This window comes from Rhinopithecus roxellana, chromosome 20, assembly GCF_007565055.1.
Source record: "Rhinopithecus roxellana isolate Shanxi Qingling chromosome 20, ASM756505v1, whole genome shotgun sequence".
Lineage (NCBI taxonomy): Eukaryota > Metazoa > Chordata > Mammalia > Primates > Cercopithecidae > Rhinopithecus > Rhinopithecus roxellana.
In genome coordinates this window covers 9,612,734-9,625,581 of record NC_044568.1, presented here as the reverse complement: position 1 = coordinate 9,625,581, position 12,848 = coordinate 9,612,734, and the positions used below count along the sequence as shown (strand labels likewise).

Here is a 12,848-nt window from a genome sequence, read left to right as displayed (position 1 = left end):
GGCTCAAGCAGTTCTCCTGCCTCAGCCTTCCAAGTAGCTGGGACTACAGGCATGTGCCATCATGTCCGGCTAATTTTTGTGTTTTTAGTAGAGATGGAGTCTCTCTATGTCACTCAGGCTACTCTTGAACTCCTGGGCTCAAGGAATCTGTCTGCCTCGGCCTACCAACGTGCTGGGATTACAAGCGTAAGCCACCGTACCTGGCCTACAAAAGATTTTTAAAAATTAGCTGGGCATAGTGGGGTACGCCTGTCGTCCCAGCTATTAAACAGGAGAGTCACTTGAGCCCAGGAGTTTGAGGCTGCAGTGGGCCATGCTTGCGCCACTACACGTTAGCCTGGGCAACAGAGTGAGGCCTTATCTCAAAAAGAAAAGTTGGGTGTAGGGGGGTAATTGCAACACTATTTATAATGCCGAAAAACCGGAAGTGCTCAAACAGGTCAAAGAGATAATAACGGCTCAGGAAAGTGTGGCATAATCAAAGAGGAGACTATTGTGAAGTTTTAAAAATGCCACTACCTCTATGCATTCAGTAACCATTTACAAAATGAGCCTTATCGTGGGCTAAGCATTATTAAACCATTCATCCCAATTTTGTAAAGGACAGATTTCAGTCTCAGATTGGGAAGGAAACAGATAAGGAAATAGAGGTTCAGGGAGGTTAAGGGACTTTCCCAAGGTGTCATAACTGGGTAACAGTAGGGATCTGTAAGAACTTGAACACAGAACTGTTTGATTCCAGTTATTTTTTTTCTCTCTCTTTTTTTTTTTTTTTTTGTTGAGATGGAGTCTTGTTGTTGTCACCCAGGCTAGAGTGCAGTGGAGTGATCTCGGCTCATTGAACCTCCACCTCCTGGGTTCAAGTGCTTCTCCTGCCTCAGCCTCTCAAGCAGCTGGGATTACAGGACAGGCTACCACGCCCAGCTAATTTTTGTATTTTTAGTAGAGATGCGGTTTCAACATGTTGCCCTGTCTGGTTTTGAACTCCTGACCTCAGGTGATCTGCCCACCTCAGCCTCCCAAAGTGCTGGGATTACAGACGTGAGCCACCGCACCCAGCCCAGTTTTTTTTTGTTTTTGTTTTTTTGTTTGTTTGTTTGTTTTTTTCTGAAACAAGGTCTCGCTCTGTCGCCCAAGCTGGAGGGCAATGGTGTAATCATAGCTCACTGCAGCCTCAAACATGACTCCATCGATCCACCCACCTCAGCCTCCTGAGTAGCAGGACTACAGGCACACCCCACCACACCTGGCTAATGATTTAATTTTGTGTAGAGACAGAATCTTGCTCTGTTGCCCAGGCTAGAGTGCATTGGCACGATCATAGCTCCCTGTGGCCTCGAACCCTTTAGCTTAAGCACTTCTCCACCTCAGCCCCCCAGGTAGCTGGAATTGTGCCACCACATCCAGCAAAGAAGCATTTAATGTTGTTGTATAAGAATAATTCGGCCAGGCACGGTGGCTCATGCCTGTAATCCCAGCACTTTGGGAGGCCGAGGTGGGCGTATCACCTGAGGTCAGGAGTTTGAGACCAGCCTGGCCAACATGGTGAAACTTTGTCTCTACTAAAAATACAAAAATTAGTGAGGCATGGTGGCGGGCGCCTGTAATCCCAGCTACTCAGGAGGCTGAGTCAGGAGAATCACTTGAACCCCGTAGGCGGAGTTTGCAGTGAGCCGAGATCGCGCCATTACACTCCAGCCTGGGGGACAAGAGCGAGACTTCGTCTCAAAGAAAAAAAAAAAAAAATTCAAGTGTTCATCAACAGATAAATAGATAAAATATGGTCTATACATAAAATGGAATATTATTCAACCTTAAAAAGAAAGGAAATTTGGCGGGGCACAGTGGTTCACACCTTTAATCCTAGCACTTTGGGAGACTGAGGTGGGCAGATTGCTTGAGCTCAGGAGTTTGAAACTAGCCTGGGGAACATAGTGAGAGCCTCTCTCTATTTAAATTTGTTTTTTTTTTTTGAGATGGAGTCTTGCTCTGTCACCAGGCTGAAGTGCAGTGGCACAATCTTGGCTCACAGTAGCCTCTGCCTCACAGGTTCAAACAATTCTCCGGCCTCAGCCTCCCTAGTAGCTAGGATTACAGGTGCACACCACCACACCTGGCTAATTTTTGTATTTTTTAGTACAGACAGGGTTTCACCATGTTGGCCAGGCTGCTCTTGAACTCCTGGCCTCAGGTGATCCGCCCGCCTTGGCCTCCCAAAGTGTTGGGATTACAGGCGTGAACCACGGCACCCAGCCTGAGAGGGTAAACCTCGTATCTCAGATCATACAGCTCGAGGCTGGGAACCCAGATATGACCCTAAGACCCCTGTCCACCTGCGGCTGCCCACGTGTTCAGGCTGTCCTGGCTGCCTGGGGCTCAGAGAAGGGAGTGGCGGCTGCGGAACGCACGCCTGTAGGCAGGCATGTACTCTCACCCACCTTCAGCATCTCCACCTTGCGGAAAGAGAGTCCCCGTGGGAAGTGCAGGTCCAGCTGGACCCAGTAAGCATCTTCTCCCAAGTTACTCAGGCTCAGCTCCACAGAGAGGCTGGCAAAAGCAGTCAGACGCAGGGCTCTGGATCTGTAAGGGATGATCAGGGAAAAGTTAGGGGCCGAGATGGAGGAGGGAGGATCAGGGTGGGGAATATCAGAACTGAAGGATCTGATGGGCCAGAAAGAAATAAATCAAAACCAATCATCTTTTATGCTCAGTCTTTTTTTTTTTTTTTTTGAGACAGAATCTCACTCTGTAGTCCAGGCTGGAGTGCAATGGTACAGTCTCGGCTTACTGCAACCTCCACCTCCAGAGTTCAAGCAATTAAACTGCCTCAGACTCCCAAGTAGCTGGGATTACAGGCATGAGCTACCACGCCCAGCTAAGCTTTGTATTTTCAGTAGAGACAGGGTTTCACCATGTTGGCCAGGCTGGTCTTGAACTCCTGAACTCAGGTGACCCGTCTACCTTGGCCTCCCAAAGTGCTGGGATTATAGGTGTGAGCCACCCCGCCCAGCTATGCTCAGACTTTCAGTTTTGCAATTCTTGCAATCTTATTTACTGCTGACTGATGGGAGTTCCGTGAGGTATTTGCTTTCTATTTTATTTACTTTTTATTTTTCAGAGATAGGGCCTTGCTCTGTCGCCCAAGCTGGAGTGCAGTGGTACTTACTGCAGCCTCTAACTCCCAGGCTCAAGCAATCCTCTTGCCTCAATCTCCCAAGTAGCTGGGAATACAGGCATGAGCCACCATGCCCAGTTAATTTTTAAATTTGTTGTAGTGACAGGGTCTTGCTATGTTGCCCAGGCTGGTCTTGAACTCTTGGCCTTAACCAATCTTCCCACCTTGGTTGGCCTCCTGAAGTGCTGGGATTACAAGCATGAGCCACTGAGTTCAGCCTCGAATTTCTCAGAAAAGGAAACTAAGGCCCAAGAGAGGGAAGTGGCATCTCCAAATGACATATCTGGTGAGTGGAGCAGGGGGTCTTAAAAGAGAGTAGATGGAGGCTGGAGGGCGGGAGGCCTTACTGACCTTGCAGGAGAGAAGGACACTCTCAGGTTTGCCTCACACTTCTTGTCCTCCCCACAGTTCTTCTCAAAAGGGATCTGAAAGGCCAAGAAGAAAGGAGTAAGAGGCTCAGACCAGGAGGGATCTGACCCCAGGCCTCTCTGCCTGCCCCTCCTCCCCTCTTACCTCCCAGGTTTCTGAGTGCAGGGAGGGCCTCAGGATGGGCAGTATGTCCTTGCTCTGCCGAGCGAGGGGTAGTGGGCAGGATGGAGAGAAGAGAGATTAGCTGAGGCAGCAGACCTCATGAATGAATGAGAGCTGGTGGGGCAGGGGCTTAGCTTAACTGGACTGGCTGTGGTTGGCCCTGCCCAGGAGCCAGCTGCCTTCCCAGGGCTGCCCCACTCTGCTGCCTCAGCCCACTGCCACTTGTGCAGTCATACTCTGCTGGCGGCTCCTTTTTTTTTTTTCTTTTTTAGACAGAGTCTTACTCTGTTGCCCAGGCTGGAGTGCAGTGGCACGATCTCTGCTCACTGCAACCTCTGCCTCCTCGGTTCAAGCGATTCTCATGCCTCAGCCTCCTGAGTCGCTGGGATTATAGGCATCCATCAGGCATCCACCACCATGCCTGGCTAATTTTTAAAAAATATTTTTAGTAGAGACGGGTTTTCGCCATGTTGGCCACGCTGGTCTTGAACCCCTGGTCTCAAGCAATCCACCCCGCTCAGCTTCCCAAAGTGCTGGGATTATAGGTGTGAGCCACCAAATCCGGCTGGCTCTTTTTTTGTTTTTTGTTTTTTTTTCTTCTTTAGAGACACAGTCTCACGTTGTTGCCCAGGCTGGAGTGCAGTGGTGCAATCATAGCTCAATAGCTCACTGCAGCCTCAACCCTCTGGGCTCAAGTGATCCTCCCTGCTCAGCCTCCCAAGTAGCTGGGACTATAGGGGCGCACCATCACACCAATTAGTTTTTTATGTTTTGTAGAAAGGGAGTCCCACTATGTTGCCCAGGCTGGTCTCAAACTCCTGGCCTCAAGTGCACCATCACACCTGACTAATCTTTGTATTTTTAGTAGAGACGGGGTTTCACCATGTTGGCCAGGCTGGTCTCGAACCCCTGACCTCAAGTGATCCACCCATTTCAGCCTTTCAAAGTGCTGGGATTACAGGAGTGAGCCACCTGGCCATGGGCGGCTCTTCTTGCCGAATGGATTTCTCTGATAAACTCCCCACCGTCCCTAGCCATCTCTTCTTACCGCCCTTTGGTCCCTCGGTGTCCCTTCCTCCTCCCAAAGAGAGAAATTCAGGGAAACATTGATGGGGGAGATGAGGTCTTGAACACATACCTGAGGGTGATAAGAATACAGCCTATGTCATGAATCTAACCTTTACCACACTTCCGATGAGATGTATACCTTGTCAGCATTTTACAAGTGATGAAATTCTGGTATTTCGCTGTCTAAGACTCTACCAGTAGTGAAAATCCATTGACTATGTAGCAGGTGTGTATAGCACACCCAGGTAGTTCTCAGCACAGTTATCATCCCTGAGCCCCAGTTCCCCAGCAGACATCACTAATCAATCCCAGCACTTTTTCCTACTGCATCATAACTGAAGCCCCTGAATTTTGACCTAGGCAGCCATTATCAAAGTTTGCATAAGAAAATTTCAGAATAACTAGAATATCCTAGTTCTAGAATTTTGTTCCTTGAGAACAGGGCTGGGTCTTAGTTACTTGTTATTACCAATGCCTGACACTGGCATTCTGTAGATACTCAAATAATTTTTCACCTGAAGGTTCTACTAACCCTAAGAGGTAGGTATTATTACCCCAACATTTAAAATAAGGAAAATGAGCTCTCCCTTCCTTCCTTTTCTTTTTTCTCTTTTCCTTCCTTCCCTTCTTCTTTCTTTCTTCTTTTCTTTTTTCTTTCTTCTTTTCCCTCACTCCCTCCCCGCTTCCTTCCTCCCTCCCTCCCTCCCACCCTCCCTCCCTCCCTTCCTTCCTTCCTCCCCTCCTCTTTCTCTTTCATCCTCCCTCCTTTCACCCCACTCTAAAAAAGAAAAAGAAGAAAATGAAAACTAAAAAGGTGGCACAATTGTCCTAAGAACTTGGAGTGACAGAGTCAAGATTTGAACCCAAATCTGTCCAAATGCAAAGTCCAGGATCTTTCCACCATGTCACACTGCTTTCTTTTCTGGCAAATTTATGTTTAAAATGTCTAAATCTTTTTTTTTTTTTTTTTTTTTGAGATGGAGTCTCGCTCTGTCACCCAGGCTGGAGTGCAGTGGCGCAACCTTGGCTCACTGCAAGCTCCACCTCCCGGGTTCACGCCATTCTCCTGCCTCAGCCTCCAGAGTAGCTGGGACTACAGGCACCCACCACCGTGCCCAGCTAATTTTTTTGTATTTTATTAGTAGAGACGGGGTTTCACTGTGTTAGCCAGGATAGTCTCGATCTCCTGACCTCGTGATCCACCCACCTCGGCCTCCCAAAGTGCTGGGATTAAAAATGTCTAAATCTTATAAGAGGTGGAATGGGAGGAGGCAGGGGGCACTGAGTAGAGGTTTGAATGAAATAGAGGGTGAGTGGTAATTGTTGCAACTGGGTGATGAGGACCTGGGAATTCATTAAACTACTTTTTTTCTAGTTTTGTATGATTCACATTCCCCATAATAAAAAGTTTAAAACAGGCCGGGTGTGGTGGCTCACACCTGTAATCCCAGCACTTTGGGAGGCCGAGGTGGGTGGATCACCTGAGGTCAGGAGTTTGAGACCAGCCTGGCCAACATGGTGAAACCCCGTCTTTATTAAAAATACCATAATTAGCCGGGTGTGGTGGTGTACACCTGTAGTCCCAACTACTCGGTAGGATGAGGTAGGAGAATTACTTGAATCCAGGAGGCAGAGGTTGCAGTGAGCCCAGATCATACCAATGCACTCCAGCCTGGGCAAAAGAGTAAGACTCCATCTCAAAAAAAAAAAAAAAAAAAAAAAAAAAAAAAAAAAAAAAAAAAAAAGTTTAAAACAAACTTCAAATTCTTATGTCCCAATCCTATACTGTCTTATATGATTTTTTTTGTTTTTTTGTTTTTTTTGTTTTTGAGACGGAATTTCACTATCGTTGCCCAGGCTGGAATGCGATGGCACGATCTTGGCTCACTGCAACCTCTGCCTCCCGAGTTCAAATAATTCTCCTCCCTCAGCCTCCTGAGTAGCTGGGATTACAGGCACCTGCCACCCATACCTGGTTAATTTTTTATATTTTTAGTAGAGATGGGTTTTCACCATGTTGACCAGGCTGGTCTCAAACTCTTGACCTCAAGTGATCCGCCCACCTCAGCCTCCCAAAGTGCTGGGATTATAGGCGTGAGCCACCACGTCTGGCCTTTTATCAAGTATTTAAGAGAACAAAACAATTTTATATCAATCTCTCTTTTTTTTTTTTTTTTTTTTTTGAGATGGAGTCTAGCTCTGTCACCCAGGCTGGAGTGCAATGGCGCAATCTTGGCTCACTGCTAGCTCCACCTCCCGGGTTCACGCCATTCTCCTGCCTCAGCCTCTCAAGTAGCTGGGACTACAGGTGCCCGCCACCATGCTCGGCTAATTTTTTTGTATTTTTAGTAGAGACGGGGTTTCACCGTGTAAGCCAGGATGGTCTCAATCTTCTGACCTCGTGATCCACCCGCCTTGGCCTCCCAAAGTGCTAGGATTAGAGGTGTGAGCCACTGCGCCCGGCCATATCAATCCCATCTTTATACAGGATTGCTTATAAGCAACTGAATCTGGGTATTTCAACAGTTGTTTAAACTTTATTTTTTTGGAGACAGAGTCTCATTCTGTTGCCCAGGCTGGAGTGCAGTGGCACAATCACAGCTCACTGCAACCTCCACCTCCTGGGTTCACGCAATCCTCCTTCTTCAGCCTCCAAGGTAGCTGGGACTACAGGTGTATTCCACCAAGCCTGGCTAATTTTTTTGTATTTTTTGTAGAGAAGGGGTCTCTCTATGTTGCCTAGGCTGGTGATCCTAAGCTCAAGTGATCCACCTACTTCAGCCTCTCAAAGTGCTGGCATGAGTCACCATGCCTGGCCTGTTTAAACTTTTTTAGAAACTTTTTTTTTCCCCCATGTACCATACATGAGACTTAATTTAAAAACTTAAAAAAAACCTCAACTTTTTTCTGGGATGCATGATATGTACCTGGCAAATAATGACATACCATGATGATTGAATATTCTGTAAAAATTAAATATTTTAATATTTCTTTCTTTTTTTTTGAGATGGAGTTTCACTCTTGTTGCCCAGGCTGGAGTGCAATGGCACGATCTCAGCTCACTGCAACCTCCACCTCCTGGGTTCAGGTGATTTTCCTGCCTCAGTCTCCCAAGTAGCTGGGATTACAGGCATGGGCCACCACTCCTGGCTAATTTTGTACTTTTTTTAGTAGAGATGGGGTTTCTCCATGTTGGCCAGGCTGGTCTTGAACTGCCAGTCTCATGTGATCCGCCTGCCTCGGCCTCCCAATGTGCTGGGATTACAGGTATGAGCCACCGTGCCCCGCCAAATTTTTTCGGGTTCATGCCATTCTCCTGCCTCAGCCTCCCAAGTAGCTGGGACTACAGGTGTCCGCCACCGCACCCGGCTAATTTTTTTTTTTGTTATTTTCAGTAGAGACGGGGTTTCACCATGTTAGCCAGGATGGTCTCGATCTTCTGACCTCGTGATCCACCCGCCTTAGCCTCCCAAAGTGCTGGGATTACAGACATGAGCCACCATGCCCAGCCCAAATATTTTAATATTTCATAATTTAAAATTATGAAAGTTGTGTAGCAGCATTAATATATAATGTATGAAAAGAGTAGGGAAAAATAGTAACTACATTGCCATTGTAATCATGTTAAAATGCCCATAAATATATTAAAAAGTAGAAGCTGCCCGGCACGGTGGCTCGAGCCTGTAATCCCAGCACTTTTGGAGGCCAAGGTAAGAGGATTACTTGACACCAGGGGTTTTAGATCAGCCTGGGCAATACAGCAAGATCCTGTCTCTACAAAAACTTTTTTTTTTTTTTTTTTTTTTTGAGATGGAGTTTCACTCTTGTTGCCCAGGCTGGAGTGAAATGATACGATCGTGGCACACTGCAACCTTTGCCTGCTGGGTTCGAGCAATTCTCCTGCCTCAGCTTCCCAAGTAGCTGGGATTACAGGCATGTGCCACCACATGCGGCTAATTTTGTATTTTTAGTAGAGATGGGGTTTCACCATCTTGGCCAGGCTGGTCTCAAACTCCTGACCTCAGGTGACCCGCCCACCTCAGCCTCCCAAAGTGCTGAGCCACCGTGCTCAGCCTACAAAAACATTTTAAAAAATTATCCAGATACGGTGGTGCATGCCTGTAGTCCTATCTACTCGGGAGGCTGAGGTGGGAGGATCGTTTGAGCCCAGAAGTTGGAGGCTGCATCACTCCACTCCAGCCTGGATGACAGAGTGAGGTCCTGTCTTTAGAAAAAGAATTTTAATACAAAATTTAAAAAATTAAAAAACTAGAAGGAGCCAGGCACAGTGGTGTGCACCTGTAGTCCCCGCTACTCAGGAAGCTGAGGCAGGAGAACCTCTTGAGGCCAGAAGTTAGAGTCCAGTCTGGGCAACACAGTAAGACCTCCATCTCTAAAAATATAAAATATGGCCAGGCGCAGTGGCTCATGCCTGTAATCCCAGCACTTTGGGAGGCTGAGTTAGGAGATCACTGGAGGTCAGGAGCTCGAGACCAACCTGGCCAACATGGTGAAACCCCAACTCTACTAAATATACAAAAATTAGCTGGGCATGGTGGCACATATCTGTAATCCCAGCTACTCGGGAGGCTGAGGCAGGAGAATCACTTGAACCCAGGAGGTGGAGGCTGTAGTGAGCCAAGTTCATGCCACTGCACTCCAGCCTGGGTGACAGAGTGAGACTCTGTCTCAAATAAATAAATAAATAAATAAATAAATAAATAAATAATATAAAATAGGCCAGGCGCGATGGCTCATGCCTGTAATCCCAGCACTTTGGGAGCCAACGCGGGTGGATCACCTGAGGTCAGGAGTTCGAGACCAGCCTGACTAACATGGTGAAACCCTGTCTCTACAAAATTAGCTGGGCATAGTGGCAGGTGCCTGTAATCCCAGGTACTCGGGAGACTGAGGTAGGAGAATTGCTTGAACCCAGGAGGCGGAGGTTGCTGTGAGCAGAGATCATGCTGTAGTGAGTGAGACCATGCCACTGCACTACAGCCTGGGTGACAGAGCGAGACTCTGTGTCAAAAAAATATATGTAGCCGGGTGTGGTGGCTCACACCTGTAATCCCAGCACGTTGGGAGGCTGAGGCAGGCAGATCACCTAAGGTCGGGAGTTCGAGACAACCTGACCAACTTGGTGAAACCCCTTCTGTACTAAAAATACAAAAATTGTCGGGCATGGTGGTGCATGCCTGTAATCCCAGCTACTCAGGAGGCTGAGGCAGGAGAATCACTTGAACCCAGGCGGCGGAGGTTGCAGTGAGCCAAGATTGCGCCACTGCACTCCAGCCTGGGCAACAAGAGCGAGACTCCATCTCAAAAAAATATATATGTATAATTTTATATATATAAATATATATTTATTTAAAATTTGTATGAAATATGTTTTAATATATATTTAATATATATTTAATATATACTTAAAATTTAAAATTTAATATATATTTAATTTTTATATAAAATTAAATTTTATATAAAATTGTATATAATATTATATAAAATTGTATATAATATTACATACAATTTTATATAATATTATATACAATTTAAAATTTAATATATATTTACAGTTAAAATATATATTTAAAATTTATATAAAAATATATTATATATATATATATTTTTTTTTTGAGATGGAGTCTCGCTCTGTTGCCCAGGCTGGAGTGCAATGGCACGATCTCGGCTCACTGCAACCTCTGCCTCCCGGGTTCACGCCATTCTCCTGCCTCAGCTTCCCGAACAGCTGGGACTACAGATGCCTGCCACCTCGCCCGGCTAATTTTTTGTATTTTTAGTAGAGACGGGGTTTCACCATGTTAGCCAGGCTGGTCTCGATCTCCTGACCTCGTGATCCGTCTGTCTTGGCCTCCCAAGGTGCTGGGATTACAGGTGTGAGCCACCGTGCCTGGCCATATATATAATTTTTAAAGAACACTAGAAGAAAATATGCTAAAGGTGTTATTACTACCATTGCACAGGAGAGGAAGTGACAGCACAGAGGGATGGAAGTGACGTGTCACCCACTGTACAGTGACGGAGCTGAGCCTGCCCCTGCAGGTAGCTCATCCCAGAGCACTGGCGCTGGCTCCCTTACCGGGAAATGAAATGAGAAGTCAGTGCAGGACATGGTGGTGGTGACAGCTATGTTCCTTCTGAGTTCATGTCTCCCTCCTGGGAACAACCCCCGCCTTCTGGTCCGGTGGCCATCCAGCTGCAGAGTGTAAGTGAGATTGGCAACCAGGCGGCCTGGGCAGGGCAGAAAAGGCAAGAGTTGAATGGTGGGGGATCCCAGGGCCATAAGCCTGGATTTGGGGCAGCAGCTACCCTGGGGAGCAGGAGGAGAGCTCTGACCTTGGAACTGGGGGATGAGAGACTTGATCTGGAAACAAATTGTGATATTAACACCTTCTTTCATCTTGTTACTTGTTGAATAGGAGCACTCCACTTCATGCACTGGGATCTCGGCTGGAGAGAAGGACATCAGGGTGACCACATCCACCACGGGCCGGGAACTGCAGGGCAGAAAGCAACCAACTCTCTCCCTCCAACCCAACTGCACGTCCCCCCTCAGATGTGGGGCTCCTGCCAGCAGAGCCCAGATAACTCTCCTTCCCTAAAGCAGACCTCAACATGTCACTGCCTCCTCTTAAGGAAAATAATAATGATACTTTTTATTTATTTATTTTGAGACAGGGTCTCACTGTGTTGCCCAGGCTGGAGTGCAGTGGCATGATCACAGCTCACTACAGCCTTGGCCTCCCGGCTCTAGTGATCCTCCCACCTCAGCCTCCCAAGATTCTGGGACCACAGGCATGTGCCACCACACCTGGCTAACTTTAAATACATTTTTGTAGAGAAGGGATCTTCCTATGTTGTCCAGGCTGGTCTTGAACTCCTGAGCTCAAGCAATCCTCCTGTCTTGGGATCCCAAAGTGCTAGGATTATAGGTGTGAGCCACCATGCCTGGCCAATAATGATGATAACTAATTAGGACGCCCAGTTCATTCTAGCAGCCTCTGACCCATTTTCCATGAAGAAGAGTAAGCTCTTAGGAAGAGAAATCATGAGTTACTTTCTTGCTTATGTTTAAGCCTTCAATGATGCTTGCATGAATTTTATTATGCTTCATAATAAAGTTGCATCTTTTGTTGTTGTTAGAGCCTCCCTTTGTTGCCCAGGCTGGAGTGCAGTGGTGCAGTCATAGCTCACTGGATCCTCACACTCCTGGCCTCCAGTGATCCTCCTGTCTCAGACTCCTGCATAGCTGAGATTACAGGAGTGAGCCCGAGCGCCTGGCTCCTTTTTTTGAGATCCGCCTCCTGGGCTCAAGCAATTCTCCCGCCTCAGCCTCCCGAGTAGCTGGGATTACAGGCGCACACCACCACGCCCAGCTAATTTTTGTATTTTTAGTAGAGATGGGGTTTTAACAGGTTGGCCAGGCTGGTCTTGAACTCCTGACCTCAAATGATCCACCCGCCTCAGCCTCCAAAAGTGCTGGGATTACAGGCATGAGTCATCGCACCCTGCCTATTTATTATTATTTTTTTTGTGTGATAGAATCTTACTCTGTCGCTCAGGCTGGAGTGCAGTGGCATGATCACAGCTCACTACAACCTCGACCTCCCAGCCTCAAGTCATCCTCCTGCCTCAGCATCCCAAGTAGCTGGGCCTACAGTCACGCACCACCATACCTGGCTAAAAAAAAAAAAAAAAAAAAGAAAAAAAGGCTGGGCACGGTGGCTCACTCTGTAATCCTAGCACTTTGGGAGGCCAAGACAGGAGGATCACTTGAGGTCAGGAGTTCAAAACCAGCCTGGCCAACATGGTGAAACCCCGTCTCTACTAAAAATACAAAAAAATTAGCAGGGCATGGTGGTGCACACCTGTAATCCCAGCTACTCGGGAGGCTGAGGCAGGAGAATCGCTTGAACCCAGGAGGTGGAGGTTGCAGTGAGCCAAGATCACACCACTGCACTCTGGCCTGAGCAACAGTAGACTCTCTCAAAAAAAAAAAAAGTACAGATGGTGTCCCAACGTGTTGCCCAGGCTTGCCTCAAACTCTTGAGCT

General features: G+C 47.2%; 1 protein-coding gene across 1 annotated transcript in view; it reads right to left on the bottom strand.

Annotated features, from left to right (window-relative positions):
- The window catches only part of ITGAL (integrin subunit alpha L), a 51,159-nt gene that overhangs the window by 13,508 nt on the left and 24,803 nt on the right, over positions 1-12,848 (bottom strand). Inside the window, 6 exon segments of the mRNA XM_010387952.2 lie at positions 2,439-2,580; positions 3,527-3,600; positions 3,689-3,742; positions 4,755-4,844; positions 10,875-11,026; positions 11,132-11,292. Of these exon segments, the coding sequence (XP_010386254.1) occupies positions 2,439-2,580; positions 3,527-3,600; positions 3,689-3,742; positions 4,755-4,844; positions 10,875-11,026; positions 11,132-11,292 (673 nt within the window).